This window comes from Bacillus rossius, chromosome 1 (genome assembly GCF_032445375.1).
Source record: "Bacillus rossius redtenbacheri isolate Brsri chromosome 1, Brsri_v3, whole genome shotgun sequence".
Classification (NCBI taxonomy): Eukaryota; Metazoa; Arthropoda; class Insecta; order Phasmatodea; family Bacillidae; genus Bacillus; species Bacillus rossius.
This window is the reverse complement of record NC_086330.1, coordinates 99,237,628-99,255,712: the sequence shown is the minus strand read 5'-3', so window position 1 is coordinate 99,255,712 and position 18,085 is coordinate 99,237,628. Positions and strand designations below refer to the sequence as shown.

Genomic DNA, 18,085 nt, shown 5'->3' with positions numbered 1-18,085 from the left:
TTTATCATACAAAAGATAGAAAAATTTAAAAAAAATTACTCCTCAAACAATATAACATTTTTAATGCCTAAATGGTTTGGTTGCAAAAACCAATTACGGCTCAGTCTCAGGCCGAATATGATATTTCCTTTTCTTCTGGGTCAATCATTTCATCAATGTTTTGTTATGATGTCACGTTAAACTATCGTCCGTAAACCGACTTTACAGACAACCATTTTTTTTATATATTTTTTAACTTTTTTCCATTCAAATCGGATAATAAACATAAAAGTTAAAGATGGCGGCCGTAACGGAAATTGCAACGGTGATGTCATAATTCAAAATGGCGGATAACACAATGCAGGAATGTTCGAGAAAACAAAATGACGTCATCTAAAATAGCGGATCCAAGATGGCGGATCCTAAATGGCCATCGGGGTCAAGGTCAAGGTCACTGTACTACTTGTCCCGTTACGCTGTATCCCGTTACGCTCATCCAAGATGACCGCAGTGACGTCACAATCCAATATGGCCGCCGTAAACACAGCTCCAAAACCTGAAGCCTGTCCCCGGAGCCCCCATAACATACTACTGTGGCAACCCTAACGAAAATTGCAATGGTTACGTCTTGGTTCAAAATTGCCTAAACGGGAATTTTTACTTCGAAATAGGGGTATTTTTTAGGAATTTTGACACCGAAAATGGCCGAAGAGATGTCACAAATCCAATATGGTGTTTGTTCTCCGGCTCCACAGTCATAAGCCTGTCTTCGTAACCACATTTACATTATACTAAGCTTTGATACTTAAATTATGTTTTAATATCATCCATACTTTCTACCTTTGTATAGATGCAAGGATTTTACAGCAGTATAATATATATAATATACTGACAGTGCAGCATTGGGCCTTGTTGTAATCATAACAATTTTTATTTAGACTATTATATTTTTAAATCTTTGTGATTTGACACTTAGAGACTATTTAAAAGTTTGGCCAAAAATCCTACTTGTATGACCAAAAAACAGTATTATTTTTATGAAAGAGAACAGAATTACAAGCGTTACGTAACTATAGCAAGCAATGATTAAAAAGGTTAATATTTTATTGACTTTTTCCACATCCAAATCGTTCTTTCATTTATCAAGTGAGAGACCATGCTTTCGATAAACCATTGACTATAATATTTCCCATGTTATGATGAATCAGCCATGGTGAGAAAGGAAAAACCCGTGCTTTTGCCTGGTGTGATGAAATCAGGATTTATCGCCCAGGGTGGAACACAGGGTTCTTGAAATTGCTAATCCAAAGTTATTAATGTTGAGCCATCTGACTTGGAAATAAGGATAGAATTACAAAATATAAATAATAGCTAGAAGTCACCAAATTCAAATTGGCAGGTAAAAACCAACTGTAATGCAGGTGGTATCCTACAATCTCACCAAGAACTGGAGGAAACTGCGCAGCGGGCTGGGCGACGTGCTGGACCACTCCAGCCCGGCCTACCGCCAGCTCATGGCCGTGTAGGACAGCGAGGAGTACGCACCCTGGCAGATCGGGTACAACGGCCACCGCGAGCTCACCGCGGTACTGGTGCACGCCGGCCGCGGCCTCAACATGGTGGACGGCTCCGGCGACAACCTTCTCCACGGGGCGGTCGCCGGCGGACAGCTGCACTTGGTCGAGGAGCTGCTGGACGCCGGGGCTGGCATAGAGTCGCGCAACGCCTGGGGGAACGCGCCCTTGCACCTCGCCTGCAAGTACCGGAGGCTCGAGGTGGCGCGGTACCTGTGGCGCCGCGGAGCTGACGTCGACGGCATCGACAACGACAAGCGCTGGGCGGGGCTGGCACGCGCTGCTGACCAAGGGTACCTGGAGATCGTGCGGTTCATGATCGAGGAGGCCAGCGCCAACACGACTCTGAAGGACCGTGAGGTGTTGACGCCCTTGGAGCTGGCGCGTCGCAAGGGCCACAATGTAGTCGCTGAGTACCTGTTACAGTTTCCGCACTAGTATCTTTGCCTACAATGTGAGAACTTCACTGTTATTGCACTAAACGACACTCAACGTCAGTAGTATGGGAATGGTGTTCCTTCTACTGGGTTCTGAGTGAGAAGCGAGGAGACCGCTCTGCCATATTGGATTGTGACATCATGTGCGGCTATTTGGGTGGCCTTTACCTTGATCTTTTTCCTTGATCTTCAAATTTGTCAAAGAATTAAAAAAAAAAACCTAAAAAATGGCCACAATTTGCCCATAATTCCCAAAATTTAGCCAAAACTACTATTTTTAAGGAAAAAAAATCACCAAAATATAAATATTAAAATAAAACTATATTTCGAGGGAATAATTCCAATTCTTAGTGAATATTTCCCTCTTTATTTCTCAAAAATGTCAAGTGCTTAAACAATTCTTAAAGGCGGCTTAATTTTCTTATCGGCAAGCCACCCTAAGCCACTGTGTTCAGTACATTGACCTCGGCTGCCATTGTTGCAATATTATTTACAGCCACCATCTAGGAAATAGTTGATTTTCATGCTAGAATATCGGTAAATTTATTAAAAAATATAATTGTAATTAATACAGTGTTAATAAAAAGAACTTTCGTCATTTTGATAAATATCCGCCACATTGAAATTCCATATATATATTAAACTGAAAATTTGGGAAAAAATATTAACTTAAAAATATTTTAAAATAAAATTTATATTAAAAGTATCGGGAACTAACCCGACGAGGGCAACCAATTAAAAATGGCATTGAAGCCTTTCTCCATGGAAGTCACCGGTATACTGACCTCCCACCACTGATTACGTCAGGCAGTAAGATGTAAAGGAAGCCATCTTGTCTTCATCTGCTGGAGGCCGTCATATTGGATCCAACACATTGTTTTCACTTGTTAGCGTACACTGCCACCATATTAGTTTAATTTTTACCCACTAGATTGTAGTATTATTTATTGCCCGGGAGTTTCTCCATTTTTTCCACCATTTACAAAGTCTGTAATCTTTAAGCTATACCTAAATTCGAAAAAAAAGTCCAAAAATTATGAAATAAATTGCTTGTTAAAATAATGATTGATTTGATCACCTTAGTTCGATTTATAAGCAGTTTGTCAAAAAAAATTATGAAACACACTGGAAGACATGCAAAGATCGTCTGTACGGCAAAATGAAAAGGTTTCGCTGCAACAAAAATGCATCGATGTGTATAAGAGTACACCGGGAATTGGTTAAACTGCAGTAACATCACTATCGGGTTCGTGTCTGAAAATTTCATCTTCATCGACTAGACATCCTTGTGGCTACTGCGTTATGTCGTGTGCATTTTCCCATGATGAATAAAGACACTAGATAAGTAAATGTACAAAGAATCAATCTCGTATGAATTTTTGCTGTAATGATGTTATGCGTGGTTTACTGGTATTGACAGTTTGAGACGACACGTAAAAAACTGTAAAGCTGAAGTCCGTGTGCCTACTGTTGAACTACCTTCAAACATTTTGACTCCTCGGTTTAGGTTGGAGACTCGTATGTTTACTAGCACGCAAGCATATGTGCAGCAAACGATTGCGATGATGCCTGGACATGAAACTAAACCCAAGACTGTGTTCGGTGCATTAACGGTAAAATATAATTGAATTTACTTGGCAAAATTTGCATTTCAGGTAATTTTGAAACACTATTATTACATAAATACATTTAGCGAATCAAAAGACATTTTTACTTTTTTTGACGATATCAAGCAGAACATTATAAATCAGCTTGGACTATTAATGAAGTGGCAACGAACGGACCTTTAAAATATTACTTGTGGCTGGACTGTGTATATAGTAAACCATATCCGTTCGAGGACCAAGAGAAAAGTGCGATTTAAAGACTATGAATACTCTCTGTAGCCGCGAGGCTACTGATTATTCGGGAGGGGCAGGTAGGCCATGCCAGAATAATGATAGTTCTACTGTGGCACACTATTTATTTGCGCCATAAAGTGCGCTAGCCAATTTACATATATCTACAGTGCACAACAGCCTACTCGTGCTAAGAGGCAGACTGGAACTGTCTTTTCTTTTCTCCTCGCCAGCCTGCTAGCCTGCACGGAGGAGGGGTGACAATCCCCTTGGCATCCATGCTAATGGTACTCCTGGAGGGTGCACTGCATTCTGGCCCAGGGATGTAAAAACACGGACGGGACAGCCAGTGCTGATAGCTGCATGGTTGGCGTAGCGCCGTAGATTATTCTGCGATGTACCGCCACAGTACCCCCCTGCCAGTGAATTGCGCACAAGTTATGAGAAACCACCTTGGAGGCGGTCAGGAAAGCGGACTTGGCGGCCAGATCGACGTATTGCAGTTTGGGGAGGCACGACGTTGACAGCCAGATGATTCGTTGGAGCGGCCATACCTGCAGCAGGACGTGGTATTTTGTGGTCCTCCGGAACGATGTCACGTATGGTGTATTCTGATTTGAGGCGATCGATGGAAACAGTAGCCTGCCTACCTTGCATTTGGATAGTCGCAGTTTTTCCTGAGCGACTAACAACAGGGAAAGGCCCCTCATAAGGAGGTTGCAAGCACCCTTTTGGACCATCGTGGCGAACAAAGACCTCAGTGGATGTGGCAAGATCCTTGAAAATGAATGTTCACGGCTTATAGTGTGCCACCAACTGGTCAGAGTTCACGAAAGTGCTGCCGAAGCTCTTGGATAAGGCCCGGGGCCTCCAGTTGTCCTGCATCAGGATGGGTGACAAGAAACTCGCCAGGTAGGCGTAGTGGTTGGCCATATACCAAATCTGCTGCAGAAGCATGGAGATCCTCGCGCCATGCTGCTCTGATGCCTAAGAGTATGGTAGGTAAGATGTCCACCCAGTGCTCTGTCATATGGCAATGTATGGTGGCCTTGAGCTGTCTGTGCATTCGCTCAACCATGCCATTGGAGGCAGGATGAAATGCAGTGGTCTGAAAGCGAGTCATCCCCGTCAGGTTACTGAGGTCCCTGAAAAGGCAGGACTCGAACTGGCGCCCTTGGTTGGTAGTGATTTGTAGGGGAGTTCCAAAGTGTACAACCCAGTTGGCATAAAATGCTCGAGCAAAGGTGTTAGCCTCATTGTTCTCCACTGGAACTACCTCTGGCTAGCGGGTGAAGCGGTCTATGATGGTCACACAATAACGGTAGCCTTGTGAAACAGGCAAGGGTCCCACAATGTCGATGTGGACATGGTCAAAGCGGGAGGATGGTGGAATGAAGGAGCCAACAGGGGAAGAAACATGGCGAGAAATTTTGGAGCGCTGGCAGCGTAGACAGGCACGAGCCCATCTTCGACAGTCCAATTTGACAGAGGGCCATACAAATCTTTGGGTGACCAACCGTACAGATGCATTAATGCCTGGGTGAGCCAGCTGGTGTACCAAGTTGAATGCATCCTGGCGAAATCGGGCTGTGATGAAGGGTCGTGGTGTTGGTGTGGAGACATCGCAGTAGATCTCTGTTGGGGAATCTGGCAAGCAAATCTTCTGCAGCTGCAGGCCAGAATCTAGTTGTAGAAACCTTTGTAGTTCTTCGTCCTCAGCCTGTGAGGCCGCAAGGGCTTGGTAGTTGAGGGTTGCAGCGACAGCATCCACTCTAGACAGGGCATCGGCAACGATATTATGGGACCCTGTGATATGCCTAATGTATGTGGTGAACTGGCTAATAAAATCAAGATGTCGGGATCTCCGAGGTGAGCACTTGTCGGGGTTTTGCTGGAAGGCATAAACGAGAGGCGTGTGGTCGGTAAAAACACAGAAATGTCTGCCTTTGACCATATGGCGAAATTGATGGATCCCTAAATAAATGGCTAGTAGCTCCCGATCATAGGCACCATATTTTTGCTGAGCGGGGTTGAATTTCTTGGAGAAGAATGCTAATGGCTGCCAGGATCCTTGCACAAACTTTTGGAGAACTGCTCCCATTGCAAAATCTGAAGCATCTGCCATTATTGCTAAGGGTGCAGACGAACTTGGATGGGCGAGCAGGGTGGCTTCAGCAAGGCTAGTTTTGCACTTCTCAAAGGCACTGTCGCTGTCAGGTGTCCATGTTAACAGGGCTTTGCCTTTCACATCATCCTTTAGAAGTTCGTGAAGGGGAGCCTGCAACTGGGCAGTCTTGGGAATAAAGCGCCGGTAGAAGTTTAGCATTCCTGTAAACTGGCATAGCTACTTCGCCGTAACTGGTTTTTTGTAGTGGAGTATAGCATCAACCTTCTCTGGAACAGGTGTGGTCCCATCTGCTGAGATATTATGTCCTAAGAATGTCACTTGTGGTTTGCCAAATATGCACTTGGATGGGTTAATAAGTAGCCCATACTGAGCAAGGCATCGGAAGAATTCCTCAAAGTGCTTTCTATGTTCTACCTCATTGATGGAAGCTACCAAGATATCATCGAGGTAAGATACACAAAATTCAAGTCCTCTGATAACTTCATCTATGAACCTCTGAAAAGTCTGAGCAGCATTACGAAGGCCGAAAGACATGAATGCGAATTCATAAAGTCCAAAGGGAGTTGCAATGGCAGTTTTTGGAATATCAGCTGGTGCAACTGGGATTTGACTGTAGGCCCTCACAAGGTCAATAGTTGAGAAGATTGTTTTTCCGCAAAGAGTGTGAGAGAAGTCTTGTATGTGGGGAATTGGATATCTGTCTGGAATTGTGCGTGCATTGAGCAACCGATAGTCCCCACATGGCCTCCATTCCTCCCCTTTTTTGGGTACCATGTGCAGAGGTGAAGACCAGGAGCTGTCAGAAGGACGAGCAGTGTCAAGTTTGAGTATTGATTCAAACTCCCTCTTTGCAATTGTGAGTTTGTCCGGTGCCAAACAATGTGTTTTGCTGAACACAGGCTGCCCAGCTGTAGTGCGGATATGGTGTACTGCAGAATGTTGGACAAGATGTGGTTTACCAGATGGGCGGGTAAGACATACATACTTTTGGAGGAGTTCTAGGTAGTGAGATGATTGAGGCAGAGTCCTGACACTACTGATGTCACTTGTAGCCCTGTGGCAGACAGAGGCAAGAGATGTGGTACTGTCTACTAGGCACTGATTCTGAATATCTACCAACAGGCCATAATGGTGGAGGAAATCAGCACCGATGATTGGTTTGGTAACATCGGCCACCACAAAATGCCAGAAAAAATCACGCCTGAATCCTAAGTTTAACGTTAGGGTGAGGAAGCCATAAGTCAAAATATTTGAGCCATTGGCTGCGAACAAGACATAATTAGACTTGGGCCGCCTTCCAGGAAGTTTAGCGCAAGGAAACACACAAATGTCAGCACCCGTGTCAACCAAAAACCGTACCTTAGTGCCCTTGTCCGAGATGAAGAGGCGGCTGCTTGAAGTCGGGGTTGGATCACTGGCCGCCATCAGCGAGTCCCCTGCAAGTTTCCCGAGCTGTATTCGCAGGGCTGAACACACTTTCGCGCCCCATCGCCAAAGCAGCGATGGTACCAGCAGATCCCCTGCAAACTCCTGCTGCGGGAGCGTTGCTGGCATGATGTAGATGGGGAGCGGTCGCAGCGACTGTCGTGCTGGCCAAGACGAGTTGGGGATGCTACAGCTGCGATTCCCTGTCGCAGTGTTGTGGCCATCTCTCCTATTTTGGCAGTCATGAGGATTGACATTTTCTCGAACATGGATTCCAATGAGGCTGCTTCTGCCATCTGTGGTCTCGGATTTGTATCCGCGATGGCATCTGCAAGCTCGGCTAATGAGTCTAATGAATAATTTGTCTGTGTCGCCAAGATCGCTGGCATTGGTGGTGGTAACCGACCCAGCCACAATGACTTCAGAAGGTCATCTGGAACGACTGTTCCTGCTAAACTGCGGAGGTGCCGTAGAAACTGCGAAGGGCTTCGGTCACCGACTTCCTCATGTTCCAGTAGTTGTTTCGTCTTCCGTTCCTGTGAAGCACTTAACCTCTTTATAAGTTCTGATTTGAGTCAGCCATACTTGTCCTCAGTCGGGGGATGGACAAGTATATCGCGCACTTCGATCGCGTATTTACAGTCCAAATGACCTGCCACATAGTTGAACTTGGTTTCGTCGGATGTGGCACCTGCTAGGGCAAACTGGTTTTCCACTTGAACGAACCACATTTCCGGGTCTGGAGCCCATAAGGGTGGAATGCGTACTGCAACACGCTCGATGGAGACGGTTGATGACGGGGGTTCAACCATAACTGCGGAAGTGTTATAGAGTGATAATGACACACTAAAAAAAACTAGGTGCGATTATGTGCGAGCACGATGCAACTGCCTGGACTGTGTCGCCGAACATCCACATGACTCCTACTTGCATGTCACAACGAGTCTCGGAAGTCCGAAGTATGTGCTGGAAGTGTCACAGAACTCGTTCATTTCCTCTACTTCCGCGGCAGTGCGGATGACGAGCGCGCGGGTGATGTGCGACGCGGATAACGTGCGGCGCGGGTGATGTGCGGCGCGGGTGATGTGCGGCGCGGATGACTTGCGGCGCGGGTGATTTATACGCGGATGACATGCGTCGCGGATGACGTGCGTCGCGGATGACGTGCGTCGCGGATGACGTACGGCGCGAGCGATGTGCCTTGCGGGCGACGTGCGACGCGCGTATCGTGCGGTGCGACAGGTTGTTTGTACTACGCAAAACGTGAATATCGCGTGACACTTATTTCGGAACGCATACTAGCCTTGCCCCCAATCACGTCGGGGTCACCTCTGTAGCCGCGAGGCTACTGATTATTCGGGAGGGGCAGGTAGGCCATGCCAGAATAAACGATAGTTCTACTGTGGCACACTATTTATTTGCGCCGTAAAGTGCGCTAGCCAATTTACATATATCTACAGTGCACAACAGCCTATTCGTGCTAAGAGACAGACTGGAACTGTCTCTTCTTTTCTCCTTGCCAGCCTGCTAGCCCGCACGGAGGAGGGGTGATAATCCCCTTGGCATCCGGGCTAACGGGACTCCTGGAGGGTGCGCTGCATTCTGGCCCAGGGGTGTACAAACACGGACGGGACATCCGGTGCTGATAGCCGCATGGTTGGCGTAGCACCGTAGATGTCTCCGCGATGTACCGCCACATTCTCATTTATAGTTCTGATGATGTAAAGCAGTCTGTTGAACACAGTATCGAAACGCAATATCGAGAAACTCTGTCGGGACGAATATGAAGACTGTATCAGTAAATGATCTGGCTGGTCTCTGTCTTCAGTAAACCGATTGGAGCTGAGAATTAGTCAGTAGAAGCCACTGCAGAACTAAATGTTTATTAAATTGCCTACTATCGCAAGTGTTCCTGTAGTAGAGCGGAAATTATGTAATAAATTTTTATTTGTAATTTTGTTCATTTATTTCTCAAACCTGTCACATTTTTGATAATTTTTTCATCAGTTGAGGATCAAAACAATGATAGAAATCTATCGAAATGATAATTATTTTAACAAGTGATTTTTTTGATTATTTTTGGAATTTTTTATGAATTTATAACTTAAAAATTACAGATTTTTAAGATTGTGTACAAAATTTAAGATGACGGGCAGCCTGGCAATAATTATTCCTGCTTTAAAGTGGGTAAAAATTAAACTAATATGGTGGCAGTGCCCTCTAGCAGACGAAAACAATATGTAGCATCCAACATGGCGGCCTTCAGCAGACTAAGAAAACAAGATGGCTTCCATGACATCATACTGGCTGACGTAATATCTGCTTTGGAATTAGTAGTGGGAGGTCAGTCTGCCAGTGACTTCCATGGAGATACGATCTGGCGCCATTTATAATCGAGTGCCCTCGCCGGGTTTGACCCCGATACCTTTTTTATGAATTAAATTTTAAAATTTAATTAATTAATTTTTTGCCCCATTTCTAGCTCAATATTCATGGAATTTAAAGATGGCGGAAATTTTTGAAAATGTCGGAAGTTCTTTATGATAAAATTGAATCAATTAAAATTTTTATTAATTAAAAAAAATTCACGATATTCTAGCATAAAAATTAGGTCATTTAAAGATGGCGGCTGTAAAGAAAACTGTAGTAATGGCAGCCAAGGAAAGGTACTGATCTCAGCGGCTTAGGGCGGATTGCCGAAAAGGAAATCAAGCCGCTTTTAGGAATTTTCAATCAATTGACATTTATGAGAAATAAATCGGGAAATTTTCAGTAAAAATAGGAAATTTCCCCTCGAAATAGAGAATTTTTTTACTTTTTCGATTTTCTTAGATTTTTAGTGGAATTTTTTCCCATTAAAACTGGAAATATTGGTGAGATTTGGCGAAAATTGGAAACATTTTGGCCGATTTTGAGTAATTATTTGGCAATTTTTGAAAATTGTTGAAGCTCAAGGTTACAGGTCATGTTAAAAGTCATCCAAAATGGCTTCCGTGGCGTCACAATCCAATATGGTGGAGTTATCTCTTAGCTCCTCCCCCAAAACCCAATATCGGGACCGCCATTCCTATACTACTAACGTCGTTTAGTAACTGTCACAGTACATTCTCTAGTCTCTTTGCAGACAATGTGGAGTACCGGTCTTAGTTCCCGAATTTAACGACACATCATCATGGTCGAGTGGGTACCTGACACTGTACCCGCACTACTCTCTTGGTCGACGTCGTGGAGTACCTATCGCAGAAACCTACATATCTACGTCGTGGTGTAACTGTCACAGTACCTGCACTAGTTTATTTGTAGACATCGTGGAGTACTTGCCTCAGTACCCACACTAAAATACACATCCACGTCGTGGAGTACTTGTCACAGTACATGCACTAGTTAGTCTCTTTGCCGACAACTTGGATCACTTGTCCCAGTTCCCGCACTTAACTGCATATCAACGTCGTAAAGTAGGTACCTGTCACAGTACCTGCATTAGTTTATTTATGGACTTTGTGGAGTACCTGTCGCATAAAACGCTCTACTACACATATACGTTGTGGTGTAACTATCACAGTACCTGCACTAGTTTCTTTGTAGACATCGTGGAGTACCTACCTCAGTACCCGGACTCAACTACACATCTATGTCGTGGAGTAATAGTCACATGACCTGCACTAGTCACTTTGCCGATGACGTGAAGTACCGGTCGCAGTATCCGCACTAGACTACACACTAACATTGTAGATTATATGTAGCAGGGACTCCACTTTTCCTTGTCGAATGATTAAAAAATGTGTTTTACCATAGTTAAAAAAACATATTAGCATTGTATTTTGGTGCTAAGAGCTAATCGTTATTCAAATATAATCTCGTCATTTATTACTACTGATGAACTCACTAATCCACATAAAGTTTAATCAAATAGGCAACCATCTATATATTGAAAATAGTTTAGGCATTCTTTCCATTCATATAGCTTACTCACACGTGAGATAAAAACACTCCACCAAGGACTGCTATTAGTAGTTCTGCAGTGTTTATAGATATAGGGCCATTTAAATAACAGTTAACGTGGGAGTAAAGCTAATTCGACAAAAGACTGAAAAAAATTGATTGCAACTAAGTCACTGACATACTAATTTCATACTATAATGTTTCCATTTATCTTTCCTTAATGAATCATATTTAAAAATAACTTTTTAAATTAGTAATTGATTTATACGGTTTGAGTAGTAAAAGTTACCCGATTAAAAATTTTTGCCGCATAATTCGTGCAAATTTTCCCAATAGTACAGCATGTTTCATTTTATCTTGAAAAACGATCAATAGAATGGTTATTCAGGATTGAGTGACAAAAATTAGAATATCATGATATGGAAATTTTTAGCACATTAAATCATTTGGTTGATGATGGGGATTTCAAAACATTTGGGAAATTACAATAACGCTAAAATCCCTTTTTTCAGCACTGTTATTATTTATACTATCCCCTCTTCTAGTTAAACGTTGAGTTCTGGCACAAACTGTATAAATAATTCGGTACTTGTTTCAAGGAAATTTACACGTGACTCATTAAGGTGACATTTTCTGTCATTATAAATTGCAAAGTATAGCTAGAAGTTCCTGGCATTCATTACCACAATAAATGTTTTTTTTTTCTCTCTTGAGAGTTTGATCTTGAAGGAGCCACATTCATCTGAGACCTTAATAATCCGCAAAACAGTTTATTTTATTTTTTGTGCCGCGCAGTGTGAATACGATAATTGGCTATAGCTGGCTGTAACCAGCACCACGGACGCAAGGTCACGAACAATGCATGTAGGCATTTGAAAGAAAAAAGAAAACGCCAACACTGCGTCCAACTCCCTCGCTTACAGCCACAGATGTCTGTCGGGTCTCCACGCAATTATCTCCGAGTCACGTAACTCGTGGCTAGCCTCGACTCTTTTTGGTTCCTTCGTAACGGAATTGTCTTGTTTCGTCGAGCAACGATGTGTGAAGCACATATGTATCAACGTAATAGAATGAAAGTACCATTCTATTGGAAAAAGTAGGAATGTAGACCTAAATTATGTTAAAATTTTCATTTCAATTAGATTTATACACTTATTTGGATTTTATTAAATCAATAAAAAAAATATCAGTTTTTAAACTGTGAAATATAAATTCACACCTAGTGTTGGGTTTCAAAGAAAGATAACTAGGAGTGGTATTATCAAACTGTTTCCCAACCTTTTGCTACCCTTAAATGTAATTGCGCGTGATGTAGAATTACTATCGGTAAAAATATTGTTAATCTAAGTTTGATATAATATTTGAAACTGATGAAATAAGTTATATATGTGTATTCATTGTCATGTATCGAAATAGTTTTACCTAAGAGCTGTTTACTAGTGTCTATTTGTATACATAACATTTGCACCCTATCCTAAAGCACTAAATAAAGCAAAAAAAGACATATGACATCAAATGCAACAAGAAACAAATTTTATTTATCTCACATGAATTACCGAAGTGTCTTTTTAACTATCATATTTTATGATTAGATCAAAATAAGTGATTACTGATTAAAAATCCTTTATATTTACGTTTATTTATTCCAAATATTTCAATTAATTGTTAGAAACATAAATTCGGTCTAATTCCGAGTATATTCACTATATTACATTCTCTAATGCATAATATTATATTCCGTTCTATTGTAAGAACATTTTTTATTTTTTCCTTTGTGACACGCTATTCTCTAAGTACATTTTTATACTTAAAAAATTAAAGCGGTATAACCAGCAAACTTTCGACTATCATTTATAAACATCCATAGACATAATATTTTTCTTGACCAAAGAAAATTGTATAGGTATTTAAAAATTACACAGCCTTATATTTTACTACAGAAAGCTGCTCAAATGTTCTCACAATCAGTTTTTTTTTAACTGACAGTGAGGATATTCTAAGTAACACACAAAAATAAATATGTGCTGGTAAGTACAACTGCTCCTTTTCGTTACGAGCAAGGGTCATTTAGCTGATTACTTTAAAGGAATAATCTTTAGCAATTGGACTTCGTCTTATCGTCTTACCCAAAACTAATATTTACCCAAATTAATACTTAAACTAACAACAGTAACACATAAACAATCAAAACAACAAAAAAAATATCAACACATTATTAAGTGAAACAAAATCAGTAGAAATTAAATCAACGGCTCAGCGTAAATCATCTAGCACAGTACAGATGTGATAACATTTACTATGCTGCTGAGTTGACATCTTGTCCGAACCAGCCATGACATCGGGTGACGCATCATGTTGTCGGCAAACAGCTATCGTTGCAATCTCATCGTGACAGCTGATCCAGTGCTGCTACACAGGCAATCAGCATGCGAAAGTAGAACAACGTATTCTTCGTCAGTTGCTGCCAAAATTTTTGTTGTACCGTTGGTAAACGTAGTTGCAACTGCTGACACACCGCGTTACCCTCGTTGCAATTCATCGTAAGACGTGTTAACTGTACATTCATAAAATCACTTGTTCTTGCTTTTTAAAAAAAATAAAACTCGCGAAATTTTTTATATTCGCTTACATTAGCACATGGTATTCTTGCAAGTACTATTAGTTTAGTTCAAAAACAAACATAAATATATGTATTAATGATAATTAATCACGTACAGGAAGTACAGTTTGCTCTCAGGCTGTCATATCATAGTTATAATTTGTATTATCGGTTAGACATATTAAAGAAGCATTCAACAATAATTATCAATAAATTTTAGTAAACATGGAATTAAACATGCAAAACAAATAAAAGTTTTACAAATTATCTATTCAATATTCATATTTTTTTATATTTCTTCATAAAATGTTTTATTTTTCCCATAACGCAGAAACCTGTCTTACAAAAAAGAAAATTTCACATTTAATGTGATACCATTCACAAGTATGTGTAAAGGAAAAGATACTTAAGTACTCTTCAGAACATCTAGTGAGGTATGAGCATTTCTAAAGAAAAATATGGATGTAAATATTATGCATCAATAGCAATGAAACAAAACAATAATTGATGCAAATCAATCAGTAAGTAAGAATATCAGCCGAGAGAAATAATTATTGGCTGTAGAGTTAACCATACCTAATGCCTTGTAGACACTTTTACATAAAGAAACGATTAGACCGTCTTATATAGTTAGTAATGATAAATGGAGAGGATAGACAATGAGTAGGAATAATAATTTCCGTAATACTTTGTATTATGTTAGCAACCATACTTGGTTTATGAGCGATTCGTATAATAAAAATATTATTCACTCACAGTAACACTTTTATTAAAATAATTGCAATAAAATAATTACATTCAAAATCAAAATTATAACACTCATAGCAATCAATAATGGAAATGACGAACATAAGAAGAGGTGCCTGATGAAAACACGTTTGGCAAAATTAAAGCGAACCACTCTGGGTTGCTAAAGCGTACATAGCTATAATACAAACCTCGCTTAAGAGCAGTCTACCTCAGTGCATGTATGGTACTTATCAAATCCCACCACTTATGATATCAAATTCTGTATGTATTCGCTCATTAATATAGGACCAACCAGTGGTACTCTGACTACACTGACAACTAACTCCATTTTAATCTAATAAAAACATCATAGAACTAAACTCTCTGCTATAATTTCTCTTTAAACTTCAAAACGAAAATAATTATTTAATTTTACATTCAGTTTCTCTGCTGGAAGTAACATTGAAGACCTCTGCACACATATATGTGCATTGGTGTTATAAAATGCTTTAATTTACTTCTGCTACAGAAATATTATACAAACGCAACTGTCTTAAGTTGTATTTACCTGTTGCTTGACGTGTTTTTAGAATGTCTTTATTAAGATATTGGTTCTTGGCGGGAGAAATGTCCTTCTTGTCGTCCAGTACGTGCGGTTGATTGAAGATTGCAAAATGCGGCGGGTTTGTGACTGAATAAGTGGTATTCTGGGGCTCTCGGAAGACTTTCTCGCTCCTTCGTAGTGGGGTTTGTGTTTTGTGGTAGACGATCCTCACGTTTCTGTTAAGAAAACCTGGGAGGAAATGATGCGGTGGATCTCTGATGCTGAATCGGCTTTCGTTGGTCCTGTCTTCGTGAGTGATCTTATGACTCACTGTCATCCGACGTCTTTCTTTTTTTGATTTAATGCAGTTTTTTTTGGACATACGCCATTGCAGTTTTTCACTGTTTGTCATGGAAAAATTCAGAAGAAAAAAAACCTTTGCTTTCCTGAATGTCCTAGCTTACAGGGAAAACTCCAAAATAACCATTAAGTGTACATGAAAACTCATACAGGCCAAAACCTTAATTTCAATTTCAACCATGCTAAAAGTACCAAAACTGGCAAAATTAATACGTTAATCAACCGAGCTGAAGTTATATGTTCCGACAAGAAATCAGTTGCTGATGAAAAAAATCATTTAAAGTATAAACTTCTAACAAATGGCTACCCACCTGACATCATAAAATAGCACATGGCATCAAAAGAATCCCAAATCACTCAACAAACAACTACAGATAAATCAAGTGGCACATTAATTATTCCCTATGTTCGTGGTCTCTCGAAAAAAAAAATATATATTTGGGAAACAAACACAGACTAAAAACAGTGTTAAAGTCAAATTCCACTATCAAAAGCATGAGTACCATAGTAAAACCAACCATAGATATGTTTCAACATCATAACTGTGTGTATCAGATTCCCTGTGAATGTGGTTGTATGTACATAGGAGAAACTGGCAGGGCCCTTTCAACACGCATTGAGGAGCACAAAAATAACATAAAGAAAGGTGAAACTAAAAAAAAAAATAGACTTGCCGAACATTCCTGGGACAATAGCCATAGAATACTCTGGGACAATATTGCACCACTCATACAGGAAGAATACTCAATTAAAAGGAAACTTAAGGAATCAGCATTTATAGTCAGCAATAATAGCAATATTATCAGTCAACAAATCATTTAATTGCAAAAATATATGGATACCTTTAATTAAAAAATAAACTAATTTACTATAGAACTCAGTTGCAAACCTACAACATCACCCAATAATATCACCCTTTTGTGCATGGCCAATCAGGGTTGCCTTGGCCTGCCATTGGCTGTGCAAGGAGAGGAGCTCTAACATAGTTTTCCAGAGTCTATTTGTGTCTGATGACGGGAACATATTTCAGTTCCGAAACATCGCACAGTTATCATTTAAAACCTTCTGTGTTCGTCAGTGCTATCGTCGTTGTGTTGTCCATAGTACTTGTTTATCTTCATCGCTGTGTTTATATGTTTGCTGCGTGGTCCAGGTTTGTTGTCTGCCTGCATTTTTGTTAGCCCACTGAATTCGTCTGTGTTGTTATATTATTTTTAATAACTAAGTTCCTTCAAGGTAATTCTTGTGCTGTCTCATATTTAGAGGTTGAATAATTTTTGTCCGTGCTGCCTTCATTGTGTTGTCCATTATACTTGTTTAGTTTCATAGTTGGTTTCGTTTGTCCGACATCAGCTGATTCAGTCTTGTTTTCTGTAAATTGTTTATCTTAAGAATTTTTATTTATATATTTTTTATATTCGGAATTTTTCCATGACAGACAGCGAAAAAATGCAATGGCGTATGCCCAAAAAATGCATTAAATCAAAATTCTTCATCGCATAAATCATTTGAAAGAACGTCTCCTTCTTTATCTACATCAAGTTCTTGACATTGTTTTAGAATATTTGCCATGGTTTTTGGGACTATAGTTGTAGTTTTGAAAATTTTCGCTACAATCTTGATTTTCTTTAGAATTTTAGTGTTGCTTCCTAGACTTTCAACGTAGGAAACACTTAATTCGCGGAATTTACCTCACGTGTGGTTGCTTTTACTATTTGTACATCGTTTGGTTTTTGAGAAATATGGTCCTTTCTCCATCTCCGCGATTGGTAGCATTTTGTGTTGAGCCGCTCCAGCCGATCGAATACAGATACCCGTGGCCTGAATTCCGTGATATTTTTCATAATTCATACCAGCTAGGAGGACTTGGTTCTACAATTGTAATTGCGATTCAATTTTGACATCGTTCATGTATAAATTAAAATAGCGCGTGTGCTAAAACATGAGGCTGATATGTGCTTCTGTTGACTTTTCCTTTTTCAGGTCGTACTTTTTTAGCATGAAATTGGTCCCTTAAGTAACTTGGTATTTTAGTTTCCAGAATGTTTGTAAGAAAATGTGCTTGAAACTATCATAGTCTTTAACTCGTGTTCGTTTCAATTTCCACCAGAAATACGTTTAAACCTTTAAACAACTTCCCAAACCACATTATTTGTCATCAATATTTAAAGGGAATAACTTGGTATACTATTTATTTTTTAAAAGAAATTTTACGGGACTTACATTTATTAATGCTGAGAATGTAGTTATGATTTTTTCCCACTGCCGTGATGAATGGTGAAACATTGTAATGGGGTCGATTACTGTTATGTTAGGGGTAATGGGAGCAGTAGGTAGATTAGATGGTTTGGTAGTTGAGTATTAGAAGCTTGTCCAGTCACTGTAGTAACGTGGTCACTAGCATCGCGAGTAGCAGTAACGAAGTTTACTGGGGACGTGTACGAGAAAATTGAACTGTTGAATATTATATTACATTTCGATTTGTTTGTGAATTTTATGACATTTAGTGTTGTGATCATGGTGTATCCCT

The 18,085-nt window shown here is 40.3% G+C and overlaps 1 protein-coding gene across 1 annotated transcript; it reads left to right on the top strand.

Moving 5' to 3' along the window:
* The first annotated feature begins 1,394 nt into the window (after positions 1-1,394).
* LOC134532496 (serine/threonine-protein kinase TNNI3K-like) lies at positions 1,395-1,991 on the top strand. The gene is made up of 2 exons (XM_063368983.1): positions 1,395-1,499; positions 1,533-1,991. The coding sequence occupies exons 1-2, from the start codon at positions 1,395-1,397 to the stop codon at positions 1,989-1,991; spliced, it is 564 nt and encodes a 187-aa protein (XP_063225053.1).
* Positions 1,992-18,085: the final 16,094 nt, after the last annotated feature.

What these genes read in the sequence shown, in the direction of transcription:
- LOC134532496 (XM_063368983.1), top strand. Translation starts at nt 1,395, where the DNA reads ATGCAGGTGGTATCCTACAATCTCACCAAGAACTGGAGGAAACTGCGC. An exon ending in CCTACCGCCAGCTCATGGCC is followed by an intron (nt 1,500 to 1,532) that starts GTGTAGGACAGC and finishes GCACCCTGGCAG; the next exon opens with ATCGGGTACAACGGCCACCG.